The 14,073-nt window shown below is 38.2% G+C and overlaps 1 protein-coding gene and 1 long non-coding RNA gene across 4 annotated transcripts in view; one reads left to right on the forward strand and one right to left on the reverse strand.

The window, feature by feature from the left end:
• The window catches only part of GSR (glutathione-disulfide reductase), a 45,878-nt gene extending 32,002 nt beyond the window's left edge, over nucleotides 1–13,876 (forward strand). The window contains exons 7-13 of the mRNA XM_006201146.4: nucleotides 1,337–1,436; nucleotides 4,538–4,624; nucleotides 5,658–5,816; nucleotides 8,316–8,427; nucleotides 9,713–9,844; nucleotides 10,596–10,729; nucleotides 12,918–13,876. Coding sequence (XP_006201208.2) covers nucleotides 1,337–1,436; nucleotides 4,538–4,624; nucleotides 5,658–5,816; nucleotides 8,316–8,427; nucleotides 9,713–9,844; nucleotides 10,596–10,729; nucleotides 12,918–13,067 — 874 coding nt within the window. The 3' untranslated portion in view covers nucleotides 13,068–13,876. The remainder of the gene's footprint in view (nucleotides 1–1,336; nucleotides 1,437–4,537; nucleotides 4,625–5,657; nucleotides 5,817–8,315; nucleotides 8,428–9,712; nucleotides 9,845–10,595; nucleotides 10,730–12,917) is intronic.
• LOC140689463 (uncharacterized) overlaps nucleotides 1–14,073 on the reverse strand; it is a 29,774-nt gene that overhangs the window by 8,615 nt on the left and 7,086 nt on the right. For all 3 annotated transcript variants that reach the window (XR_012064440.1, XR_012064439.1, XR_012064438.1), the window contains exon 2: nucleotides 13,037–13,108. This is a non-coding gene — a long non-coding RNA (uncharacterized lncRNA). The remainder of the gene's footprint in view (nucleotides 1–13,036; nucleotides 13,109–14,073) is intronic.

A 14,073-nucleotide genomic window follows, 5' to 3' on the forward strand; every position in this document is an offset into this window, starting at 1 on the left:
GTTTAGATTTGCTGCCTGCAGGGCATGCAGTGTGCTAGAGAACAGTCTTTCCTCCCTCACATCTCTCTGGTTTTCGGGGTGGGCAATACGAGACGTGTGAGAATGGATGCAGAGATGTGGTTGTGACTCACCGTGTTTAAATGATAGGATTCAGTCTAGACTCGCCCTCAGAGTAGCTTCCTTCTAGATACCCATCCATGAGCCCTCCTACCCTGTGGGAGCTGACTCTTGGCCTCTGTGCTTTAGTGGGTCCCTGGGCATGTTTCCCCTCAGGTGTGGGGGGACCACTACCCATGGCATCTAGTGCAGTGCTTCATAAAAGCAGGACTTAAATAAGAAATGTTTGGGAAGAGGGAGAAGATGGAGAGGGAAGAAAAGAAGGAGCGAAGACCCAAAGAAAGGAAAAGGGGTCAGCGTATAATAGAAAAGAGGAAGGTGGAGATGGAAGAAGAACCCTTTATAGTTTCCAAATGAGACATTCTTTTTACACCCTGGATTGTAAGATAAGAGCTTCCCTACCTCTAAGTTATAGCCATTTGGGTTCATACCTCATCCTCCATCCAGACCGTAGCCCTCTGAAGGCAGAAGCTCATACCGTGGGTACTTTACATGTGGAAGGTGCTAAAGAAAGATTTCCTTTCTTCTTCCCTGATTGTTTACTTCTTACCCAGGCACTGTAACAGTGGTAGACTGTGGTGGCCTCAGACCTTTGTCCAAACACGCATCTAGAGTTTAGGATGCTTTCTTAGACTAGAATTTGTTCAGGGCATCTAGTTTCACTGCAGATCTATCCTACAAGTTAAAAAGGCTTGCTTAAACTGGCCTTTAATCATACCGCAGTGATTGATGGAATTTAACACTGACCAAGGAGAAACAGCACAAGAGAGTGACAGTGGTGAGAATGTGATGCCAGTTTTATTTCTAGGTAGGAAGGTCACTGCATGTGGAACCCTCTCTAGTTTCAAAGGCTTTATATTTCCTCTCTGAAGAAATGAAGCTAAAGGATTTTTAAAACACCTAGAAATAGATTTCCCTTCTATAAAAGGATATTTTCCACTTAAAATTGCTGTGTTAGCCTAGATTGGATCTTGGGACAGAAAAAGGAGATGAATGGAAAGGCTGGTGAAATCTGAATAAAGTCTGGGGTTTAGTCAACAGTAAGGTGCCAATGTCAGTTTCCTGGTGTTGACACTTGTATGGTGATTTGTAAGATGTTAACTTTAGGAAAAACTGGGTGGAGGGGTATATCTGTACTATCTTTTTAACCTTTCCGTGAATCTAAAAGTATCCGAAAATTAGCGTCTGTAACAGTGGTAACCCTGTGCTCTCGCCGTAGCCGCAGTGTCATCGTTGGTGCAGGTTACATTGCTGTGGAGATAGCCGGGATCCTTTCCGCCCTGGGTTCTAAGACATCACTAATGATACGGCACAATAAGGTAAATTCTCTCCTCCCTCTCCGTTCCTTGATGTTAATCTTTTTAAGAAAAAAATCTACAGTGAGCGTTTTCTCTTACATTGTCATTAAATGCCAGCGTGCAAAGCATGTGGAGCTGGTTGGTCTGTTCCACGTGGAGTTGCATTGAAGGTACCTGAATTAGGACTTAACGTCCTTCTCAGCCACCAGCTCTCGCTGATGATGATGGGTTTGGTTTGATCAAAGTGGCTGGTATTTCCATCATGAAGTGGGAGATCGCGTCAGATGCCTTAAGGCATACAGGCTTAAATATAAATATTAGTTAAATTGAGCTATCAGGTTAATTTCTTATTCTGAAAATCAGTTTTGTTCCTAATGATCAAGTAGTGTTGGATTATTAACAGTCAAAAAGTTGTTACTAAATTAAAAAGGTAATGTGGCAGAGATATCTACACAACTATGTTCATCGCAGCATTAGTCACAAGAGCCAAGAGGTGGAAGCAACCCAAGTGGCCACTGATGGGTGAATGGATAAACAAAATGTGGTATATATCCACATAATGGAATGTTATCAAGCATTAAAAAGGAGGGACATTCTGACACACACTACAGCCTGGACCTTGAGGAAGTTCTGCTAAATAACATAAGCCAGTTACAAAAAGACAAATGCTGTATGATTTCACTTACATGAGGTATCTAGAGTAGTCACACTCACAGAAACGGAAGGGAGAATGGGGTTGCCAGGAGCTGGGTGGTAAAGGAAATGGGGGGGGTTTGTTGAAAGGGTGCAGAGTCTCAGTTTTGCAGGAAGAAGTAGTTCTGGCTGCACAAGGTGAATACACTGAACAGTATGCAACTATATATGTAGACATGGTTACTTTGGTGAATTTCATGTTGCATGTTTTTCACCATGACAAAATAGTAATAATAGAAGAGGAAGTTTATGGATTATCTACTGGAACCTCATATTGTACATGAAGATATTAAGGCCCAAGCGAGGTTTTTGTGACTGGTAATTAATGTCAAAACTGAGAGTCAGCTAAGGTCTGAGAAAGTCCAGGCCAATATTCTTTCTGCTAAAATGCAGCCTCCAGGTTCCCCTTTACTTGATGGAGTGCTGCTTTATATGTTTTGTTGATGAATCATGACTCAGCATAGGTTGTGGCACTATTGGAGCTTTCAGAGAGACACTGGGGCAGTTACAAGAGTGTTGGCCTGAGAATCTGGCTGTCCCCAACAAGTACGTGACTTGGGCAAAGTCTTTTAATGCCTCTGGGACAGTATTTATCAGATCCTGACCACTCAAATGCCATGAGTCAAATTCCTGATTATTTGAGCAAATGGAGGGAGATGGGGAAAACCAGTAATCCTGGTCAGCGTGTACTCCAAAGAGCTTTCTCTTTGACTTTGAAACTCGTCCTGTATTTAACCCCCAGGAGATGTATGTCCTGAAGGACATTTTTCACAGGGAAAGATTATTTTGCATGGCTGGAATATATGTCCAGCAAATGGGAAAGAAGGAGAAGGGCAGAATGATAAGTAGCCTGAATTTAATATATAAATAAGTAAATATCAACTGTACTTCAATACAAAAAATTTTTTAATAAAGAATGAGGAAGCTCTTACTGTATTAATATGGAATATTCTCCAAGATGTATTCAATACAAAGCAAAGTATAGAGAGAGCAATATGAAAAAAGATGCTGCTATGTGGCTAAAAGGGGAGAAAAAAGAAAAAGATGTGTTTGTGCTTGAATATGTATCGAATATCTATGCTTCCATCTAAGCTCAGGAAGCCACTCATATTAGTTGTCTATTAAAGGAGGAATAGTGTGGCTGGAGCACAGGGTGAGAAGAAGAGTTTTTACTGTATATCATTTTACCTTTTTGAATCTAAAATATGTAAATGTAGTACATATTTTAAAATAATTTAAAATTTAAAAAATAATAAGTAAATAGACCACATCAGTCTATCAGTAGAGGGGATAATTCCTGCATTTGTAAAACTAGCTTGGTTGTGGACAGCCACACCTCTCTGGGCTTCCTGTCCTCCCCCACCCCCAATGCACCCAGCTCATTCTTCTCTCTGTCCTGGTGTCACTTTGTTCTGGAAAGTTCTCCTAGAGGTGGGACCTCCCACCTTTACTCTGCCTGTGTGTTATCCCAAAGAACTCTCTAGAGAAAGAAAGATTTCTAAGTGAAGAAAAGTTGCCAGACAGTGACAACTACTGTTTAAGACTAGTCTCCCCAGGGCAGTAATGGAAGACATCACAGGATCATTGAAATCCAACTGGAAATAATATTAATGGGAATTTTGAAAAAAGAATGAAACCTGGGAGCAAAAGCATACTGTTATGCTGATTCTATTTCTTATTTCAATGATGTTATACTATAGAATTCATTTGACTCCTAATTAACTCTTCTGTATAAGATTCTCATATTTATTGAACTTCATAAGGGCAAGGATTAGAATAGCTATTTCAGCATCTTAAGCAAAATTAACAGATGATGATGACACCTTTCTCTGGGGATATTAGATACTAATAACATTGCTTATTCTTGTCAGTGCCAAATGCTTTTTAAATCCTTCAGTTCTATTTAAATTAATACTATCCATTAATCTATCCTATGACACTAAGTTCTACAGGTTTATTATATCTTAAACAAATACTAAGACTAGTATTAAAAAAAAGAGAAATCTTCAAGGCCATGCTGTTGACTTTTCTGCCTAGACAAGGATATTTTATTAGAGAATCTTTCCTTAAATTGTATAAGAGGGAAAGCTGGCCCTAGAATCCTAAAAGGGGAAAGACAGTGTCTGGTCCCTAGACTTAGGGAAAAGAGAAGAGCTTGGAAGGAGAGGAACGTGGTACAGGTAGTAGAGGCCTGAAGGTTGCCTATGGATTTAACTCTACAGAGGAGCTGGTGAAGTCAGGTGTGATACAGACATTGGTGGCAACACAGGACAACAGACTTATTAAAACTCCATTCACAGTGTGGCCAAGAACAAAGAAGGAAGAGAGGGGCTGATACTGAAATTCCCCTCCCAGGTTTGTTGCCTATCTTTAATCGAGTTTAATTCTTTCCCACCACCCCTCCCTTGGCTGCCTCTGTTTGCACACAGGTGCTTAGAACTTTTGATTCAATCATCAGTTCCAACTGTACAGAAGAGCTGGAGAATGCTGGCATAGAGGTCCTGAAGTACTCGCAGGTATGACCAAGTCCAGGGCGAGCTTACCGCCCGTGGTCGCCTATCTGTTACGAACCCCCATGGTTTTACCAACACAAGCTCTGCGTCTATCACAGTCAGTTTATTCCTTTCTAGAGTACTGCCAGGGCTTTTCTTTATCCTAAAAGCTGTATTTCATTAATGTTCCAATGAAGTCAAAGTGTAAAAGATTAGAAATCTGGTTGTTGAATTTAGTTGAGAACTAAAACTGGAATTTTTGTGCTCAAAGCGCTCATTGAACATCCTTCTTTTTCAGGAAATATTACGAAATCTATTTTGAATGCACATCCTTGTGGGTTTTGTAGATGGAAAGAATGATGAAGTTAATTTACTTGGTATTTTTTTTTTATTCTCAGGGAACCATTACATGTCAGATTTTTCTAGGAAAATCTTGTAAAAATGGCTTTGCCCTTTGAGCGTAGGCCATATCATAAGTAATGTAATAAATGTGAACTTTTTTTCTGGATGCCAAAGTGCTGGACTGGTGCTCAAGGTCAACATCAGAGTCACCTGGGGACCGTCACTAAACTATGTGTGCTCTGCACTCTCTGGACCTGATCTGACCCCCTCCTCCATCCTGATTAAGAACATTCAGGGAGAAGCAGTGATTGTGTAGTTTTTTTTTAAACTCTATTAATGATGCTGTTACAGCCAGATGCAAATCACTGTGCTTAGATTTATGATTGAAAATTTCATCACAACTTTAAAGACACTATATTAAATACACTTTAAAATACTTTATTTTTAAGCTGAAGCGTCAGGGTCTTGATGGGAATTGACATTTCTGGCCACTGGCTGGATGACTTGAGGCCACCTAGGATACTGTCTTGGCTCCAGGGTATTCTAGTGTGGATGGCCTTTGAGGAAAAGTAAATGTGTCAGCATGTGGTAGGAATCCTCATATGTAGGATTCAGTGGTGATTTTTTTTTAAATGTTAAGAATTCTAGTTTCCTCTTTATTTACTTCCCTTCCCATCTACCACACCCTCAATTAACAAATTTTATTTGCCAATAGGTCAAGGAAGTTAAAAAAACTTCTTCAGGCCTGGAACTCTGCATGGTTACTTCAGTTCCTGGTAGGGAACCCACTGTGACCACCATTCCAGATGTTGACTGCCTGCTCTGGGCCATTGGGAGGGACCCAAACTCCAGGGGCCTAAATTTGGACAACCTGGTAAGCTGACCTAGTCTGCCTAAGACATTCTTTTACCGCCACAGTTTTGTTGAGAAATAATTGACATATATCACTGGATACATTCAAGGGTGACATATGTACATCATCATACAGTTGGTGTAAACCAAACAGCATGATGGTTTGATTGACATATATTGTGAAATGATGACCACAGTAGGTTCAGCTAACATCCATCTTCTCATATTGATACAATAAAAAGAAAGTAGAAAAGAAAAACAGGGGGAAAAAGTTTTCTCTGTTGAGAACTCTTAGGATTTATTCTCTTTAACTGTAGTGTTATCTGTAGTCATCATGCTATACATTACATCCCTGGTACTTACTTATCTTGTAACTGGAAGTTGGTACCTTTTGACCACCTTCCTTGCCTCAAACATTCCTGATTCGGTTAGTCATCCTGTGGTTACCCCCTGACCCCCACCCTTGACCCCAGAACTTGGGTGGGTTCTGTTGGATTCTTTTCTCTTTATTCCATGTGTCCTGTTTGTTATCACATCCCATTGCTTCTTCCTTTGGAATGAAAAAAAAGTTTTGTTTTGTTTTGTTTTTCCCTTTCTAATGTCATCACCCTAGATCAGGTCATTATCTAGCCATTTCCTGACTAGCCTCCTCCTTACAGATTTCCTTTTTAACTATGATACCTGTCTCTTTAAAGCCCTGTAATTTTTCCTTATTGTCTATGGCTCTAGTCCAGATTGATGGTGTGTGACCGTCTTGGATGTTGTGGCATTTGGGGATGCGTACAGATGTGAAGCTGATCTACCAGTGCTATAATTAGCATTCTTATTTGTTCTTTTAAATTTTGAAGGGCATTCTAGTAGAGTAACCTGGGGCTTGGGTCCCAGTGCTTGACCCAGTTTTGAACCTTAATTCTACTTGTCAGTTTCATAGCCTTACAAGCAGCCTTATTACCCTTTATATAAATATGAGAATAAAAATAGTACCAGTCACATTGGGTTATTGAGAGAAATAAATGGGAAAGTGCATGCCAGTTAATTTGCTTAGGTGTTGGCTTACAGTATGAACTCAATAAATGTTAACTAGCCGCTGTTGATAATGAGGAGGAGGATTTTTCTGATATGCTCACCTACTCTACAAGTAATAATGGAATATTTTATATGTTTGAGGTTTACATATTTGGTGGGGCCTCTTGAGCAGAGCATAGCAGCTTGGTTTATGTTCTAATAATAATATCTGTTATAATGTGGATTCCTTTTTCATTTCTATAAAAGGTTTTTTTTTTTTTTCAGAATTTAACAAAGTAAAATATCCAGGGAGATATTTTGCTTGACTTTAATTTTATTATCAGTGAAGTTAAGTAAAATTTAGTTACCTAGTTTTATATTAACAAATCTAGTCACCTAGCTTTCACCTTTCAAGCGCTATTTTGCCATTGTGCAGATATAGGCATTGGTAGCTCCAGTTTTCAACTATGTTTGCTGAATTTTTTAAAAACGAGGCAAAATTTTCAGTCTTGTTCAACGTTAAATTAATATTTTTATACTGCAAATTGAATGATTACTATATATAAGTCTTATCAACATGCTACTAGCCTGATTTAATCTTGTCAACAACTCTTCGAGGGGTGAGGATGAGGAAACCAGGAGCACAGAGGTGATAAATAATTCACCAGACTGTAAACCCCACAGGGTGTGGAGATGTCTGTATTATTTACCACTGTATTCACAGTGACTAGGTTAATGCCTTATTTACACTAAAAAGTTAAGTTTTTGTTGATAAATAGGTGATTATACAAGGTCCCATAACTAGTTAGTGGCAGAGCTGGGATTTGAACCCAGGTCTACCAGCTCCAGAGCTTGCACTCTTAACCACCACACTACCCATTTCCTGTCCCCACTGGCTCTCTACTTCTCTCATGGGAATATATACACCCGGGATCTACAAAGTCACTAGATAAGTGTGACATGTCTTCTCAGAACAAAAATTCAACTCACTATAGAGGGAGAAGTTTTGGTTAAAGGAAACATTGCTATATTTTAGAGTAGACTACAAATTTTGTTTGAATCTTCAAAGATAACATGGTAAGGAAGCTTCAGAGAAACCTGCTGTTGATGACTGCTTCAGGCCGTGCTCCTCTGAAGTATGAGCGAGCAGGCTCCAGGAGGAGTGCTCCCATGGAACAAGTTGAAAATCACTGTCTTAGATGGACTCCACAGCTATAGCCAGTACTGTGTCTGATAGTGAAGTGACTCCTTTCCCTGCTTGCCTGGCCAGCGGAGTTGTCCAATATAAGGTCCAATCTTGTCAAAACTCCTCAAAATTGGATAAAACATCTACCTTTTAAGCAAAAGATATGAGACTTGACAACTTGCTAAGACGATTTTCACCTTATGGTGAGTCTTGTGGTTTGCTGGAGGTTCAGGCTGAAGAGGAGCCTGAAGTGAGGTGGGTGCAGAGATTTGATCTGTGATTTTTTGTGGATACGCCAAATGCTTACATGATGTCCCTTCACAATTTTAGGGAATTCAGACTGATGACAAAGGTCATATCATAGTAGACGAATTCCAGAATACTAACGTAAAAGGCGTCTATGCCGTTGGGGATGTGTGTGGAAAAGCTCTTCTTACTCCAGGTAATGTTTCTTCTTTTTTCAGATAAGGGAGGCTCTGTGTGTTATATAAAACTGCTCATCTCTTCACAGTCAAATCAGCTTAAGCTTGAAGTTAAAAGAATGAGTATCTTTATGCCATCAAAATGATAAAAGTGTTTCGAAACAGATGTTGGTTAGGTACCTGACATTTTCAGAATAATACTCATTTTTGCTTTAAAAATCCTTCAGATAGTATTCATTTTTCTTTAAAAGATTTTAAAAGTGCCTAGCGAAGACTGAAATTTTTATATAGATGATAATCTCCCTCTGAAGAATGCTGTAAATTAGAACCTGAGTTGTGTGTTGGTGACAGTGGAAGAAAGTGGTTTTGGGAAGAAGTGATTTAGAGTTGCTTTCTTAGATGATGGTTTAGTCTTGACACAACCAGGATGGACCCCCACCCTCTGAATCCCATACGTCGGCTACTTCCTGAGTTAACTGGCATCATTTCAAGCTCTTTGTCCCACTTCTGTTGGTGACACCCCTCCTCTGCTTTTACTCTGTACCCCTCTGGGTCCTCACCAGCCTTTCCAAAATGGCCCTGGGTCTTACTCAGAATGGACACTTACCCAGTCACACACCCAAAGCCTTTTAGCTCCTTTAGGAAGTTCTCTAAACAAAAGCAAAATAACAAGCAAAGTCTCAAAAACTTTGTAACATAATCTAACAGCTGAAAGTTTTGTTGTGTGTCCTACTGATACCTTATTTTGGGAAAAAGACTTTGTCAGTTTGAAATCAAACAAATTAATAACTAAAAAATAATTAATAACTGATGCTTTAACTGAACTCAGGCAAACTTTCTAAAAGACTTAAGAATAAAAACAGGCTAAGGAGGATAATTTTTTTTAGTTAATAAGAAATAAAAGTAATTTTAAAAATAAACTTTAAAAAATCTTGCTGTGAAATGACTATAAAGTAGAACTGAAGATGTTCAAAACTAATATAGTTTGCTGCATAAATATTGTATCAAAAAACTAATATCCTCATTAAGAGGTAACTGCCAGTTGATTAGGAACTTGTAAATGTGTCTCTCTTTTTTTAAAAATCATAATAGAATGTACAGAATTCACATAAGCTGATAGTTTTGAATTGTTAACTAAGGCATTGATAGGTCTTCGTTATATTGAACTAGATACTATAATGAGCATTGATGGAAAACTTGGTCAGAAATAGTACGTTAAGCCAGATGGATAAATGGTTAGTAGAACAATTCTGCTGTGTTAAAGAGAACAGTGAGCTAAACATTTATTTTAAAATCTCTTGGTAGTCGCGATTGCTGCTGGCCGAAAACTTGCCCATAGACTTTTTGAGTGCAAAGAAGATTCCAAATTAGACTATGACAACATCCCTACGGTGGTCTTCAGCCACCCCCCTATTGGGACAGTGGGACTCACAGAAGGTAGGTATTTAAAAATGAAAGTCATTTGTGATTTCTTCCCCTCCTCTGCCAACTTTAAACTAGGTGTCTGTCAGCTGACTAAATCTACTTCAGCCTTCCGAGTTAGATTTCTTTTTAGTTAGACTCTTAACACAACTCCAGTTTCCTCCCCAACTACAAATACTTTGAGAATATAATTCCTTTTTCTTCCACACCCCATCTCTTTGACTTTTTTTAGCTTTTTAAATTTGAGCTAATTTCACATTTAAAGAGCTGCAGAAATAGTACAGAGGACTCCAGCAATAACATTTTTACTTTATCATTTTCTCTCTTTATATACATACATACTTCAGTATCTATTTCCTAAGAACAAGGTGGTATCCTCACAGAAACACAGTACAATTTTCAAATGAGAATATTAAAGTTGATACAATATTAACTGAACTTTACACCTTACTCAAATTTTGCCATTTATCTTGAATAATTTCATTTTTAACATTTTCCCCACTAAGTCCAGGATTCATTCCAGGATAATGCCTTATATGTAGTTTTCACACCTCCTTGGTCTCCTTTAGTTGAGAGACAAAATTCCTGAGCCTCTCTCTTGTCTTTTGTGTCATCAACGTTTATGTTGTAGAATGTCCTTCATGGTGGTTTTGTTTGATATTTCCTCGTGATTTGATTCAGATTATGTATTTCTGACCATCTCTCCAATAGCTCAGTGGAAATATTTAAGTTTCTAATCGGTGCTATTTTTCCCCTGTACATATAGATGAGGCCATTTATAAATACGGAAAAGAAAATGTGAAGACTTATTCCACCACCTTTACCCCAATGTATCATGCGGTTACCAAAAGGAAAACAAAATGTGTGATGAAAATGGTTTGTGCCAACAAAGAGGAAAAGGTATGGGCAAAATCCAGTAAGCTCAAGAGTGTCTTCAAGGTTGGCAGGGATGGAAGGGTATTTCGTTGAGGGCAGGAAGGGAAGAGACCAAATAGTTAAGCTTTCTCTGATTCAGTGGTACAGTCCCACTTTAATCTCTCTCTCTCTATATTGGGATTCTTCATATTTCACAAAGAAAGAAGGGTCCACTGCTTTTAAAACATAAAAAGGAGGGTGAAAGCCACAAAAAGCTCACTGTCATTGACCAATAGGCCAGAATAGATAGGCAACTCACAAATAATGGTAAGTGTAAGAATTTAATGTAAGATAAATTTAGATTTAACATAACCAGTCAGTGAGGAAGAGGAAGTTTATTTAGTAAAATGTTCTGAGGTAATCAGTTATCTATTTTTGATTTAACTTTTTGAAGAAATACCAAACTGTTTCCCAATGTGGCTGCACCATTTTATGTTCCCTTCAGCAACGCACAAGGGTTTCAGTTCCTCCACATCTTCACCAGCGCTCGTTACTGTCTATTTTGTTGTAGCCATCCTAGTGGATGCAAAGTGGTATCTCATTGTGATTTTGGTTTGAATTTGAACAAGTTTTTTTTTTTAATAATTTTTGAAATAGGATTTGTTTTGATATTAGGTCAGCCTATTGGTCTTTTCTACAAATTGAATTAAATATTAAACTGGAACTTAGCAATATACCTTGTGAACATAGCTCTGTGAGGGACAATGTCTTAGCTGAAGATTCAGATGTAGTTTCCAGTTTTTCTTATTAAAAAGAACATAGTCCGTATCTGATTCAGCGGCCCTTACACCAAAAGTCACAAGAGGTAATCCCTGGCTTATAGAAATCAGCATCTCTGGCAGTTGACACAAGCAGACAGTCAGCACAAAGAGAAGAAAGTAAATGGTTTGGCAGCAAAATAAAGGTTGCTGTTTCTTGGTCCTGAGTGTTCAGTAGCCTGAGATTTCCAGGTATTAAATCAGCAGGGTCCTTACTTACCTCTTCACATCAGTTATTTCCTCTCATATCATTTATCATTCATTCATTTGGTATAAGCATTATCTGACAATCTACTAAAAACTAAGGACCAGGATATGGAGAGAAATAATATAAGGCTCCTGCCATCACCAGAGGCTCTTTGTAAATTCAGTTTATATTGCACTATCTAAAAATCTGGCTGTGTTTATTGTATATACAATACTTGAGGGGTTTTTGTTGTTGTTGTTGTTGTTGTTTTAAATTGAGATATACTTTTTTTCCAATGGTAAAAATATATATATAACATAAAATTTGCATCTTAACCATTTTTAAGTGTACTTTTCTATAGTATTAAGTCTATTCTGGGTTTGTTTTTAAACAAAATATTTTTGTGGCTAAATTTTATATTCTCCAACTTTGCTTTTCAACAGGCTGTTTACCCTAAAAGTATTTGCTGGAGGTGAACATTAATAGTAATTTTTAAATATATTAAGAAGCTTCATTGGAAAATGTGATTTGAAACAAATGCCTCTTTATGATCATTCATGCAGTCAGCCAGCACGTATGGACTGAGGGCCTCCTAAAGGCTATCTTTGTGCTTGTCTATACAGACAGAGTGAGGAGCAAAAGCAGGCAGTGTCCCCTCCACCTAGAGAGTAACGACTCCTGGGAAAGATGGACTGTAATTGTCCAGTCCCCAAATAAATACAACATTGCAGTTGTGATAGGACCATGATGGAAAAACACTGGGACTGAGAGATCAGGTGGTGGACAATTGAACTTGGTCGGAAAGGTGGGTGTAACTATCTGAAGAATGAATAGGTTTTAACGCTTAAAAGAGGGGAGGAAGGTGTGTCCAGGCAGAGGGAACAACTTGCACAAAAGAGAGAACGTGGCAAGTACTCAGGACAGGAGAAAAGCTGGTGAGGCCAGAGTGAGGAGGACCGGGAGGAGAGCTGTGGGGGATGGGCTGGGGAGGGACCAGACTACACAGGGCCTTGTGGGCTGTGTTGTGCTGTATCAGAATTTGAGATGTACGTTTTTTAGAGATTTACAAATAATCAGGTATCTCTCATGACTAATAAAAAATACTTTCCTGTACCTAATAAAAAATTATGTGTATGTGTACATAGAAGGAGATTTATTATAAGGAATTGGCACATGCAGTTACAGAGGTAAAACTTTTTACTTGAAGGTTTTTTCTTTTCTTTCGCAGGTGGTTGGGATCCATATGCAAGGAATTGGATGTGATGAAATGCTGCAGGGTTTTGCAGTTGCAGTTAAAATGGGAGCAACAAAATCTGACTTTGATAACACTGTGGCCATTCACCCTACCTCTTCAGAAGAACTGGTCACCCTTCGTTGAGAACCCAGAGACCCACACGGCTGGCAGCTGGACCAGTAGACCTTCAGAAAGGAATCAAATAATCAAGTTTACTTTCTGTTCCCATTTATGTATTTCTTTATTGTAATCAACATCTCCCAATAGTAGAAATTTTCGGTAAATATATAGAACTTATTTATGTTTTTAGAAATGTGTTTTGTTATCCAGAACTGATTTTCATTTGATCACATCTCTCAAAAATTTCTGGGTTTTTAAATTAATAGCTCTGTGATAACTGTTTTTTTGTTTTTTGTTTAAGCTTCATACCAAGTATAAAACTATATGAAGTACACTTAAATGAATGCACTTGAATGAATATTGCTTGCTAATTTGTACAGAGGAAGATGACAGCAGCTCTGACGTTTAAGTAATGCAAGTGCACAGAGTCATCCTATCTTATTTTTGAAGCCAGTACTATGCTCTGTGTTTGCAAAGCTGCTTCAAGGATGTGACCTCTCTCTAAAAAGCATATAACTTGAGAGGCCTGCCTCCTGTTTTGTATTCTTTCTTCTGTTTTGAATGATTAAAAATGATTTGTGTTACTTTATGAGATGAAGTACATCAAATTTGGGAGAGATTTCAGGAGCCTGGTTACATAAGCGAGGAACATTTTAGAAGTGATTCCTGCTTTCAGAGGAGAGAGACTACTTGCAACATCTCTTCCTTGGCTAAGAGTTCATATTTCAATGAATGATTTCCATTTTTGTACGTGTTGTCATTTTGGTTTTTTTTGGAAACTATTTTGAAAAACCTGAAAATAAAATCACAGACTTTACTTCTTATAAAATTTATTATATGTTTATGGGTAACAGTTTATTTTCTAAGAATATTTCACATTGAAGAATCAGATACCCATAGGGAGAGCTACTCTGAGTAGGCTTAAGACCTTATGGGGAAGAAAAGAGATTTCACTTTTATAAATAAAGACCAGAAGTATAAAGAACATTTAGCAAATTTAATGGTTGAGTTGAAAGAACAGTCTAGAAAT

This window comes from Vicugna pacos, chromosome 26 (assembly GCF_048564905.1).
Source record: "Vicugna pacos chromosome 26, VicPac4, whole genome shotgun sequence".
NCBI lineage: Eukaryota > Metazoa > Chordata > Mammalia > Artiodactyla > Camelidae > Vicugna > Vicugna pacos.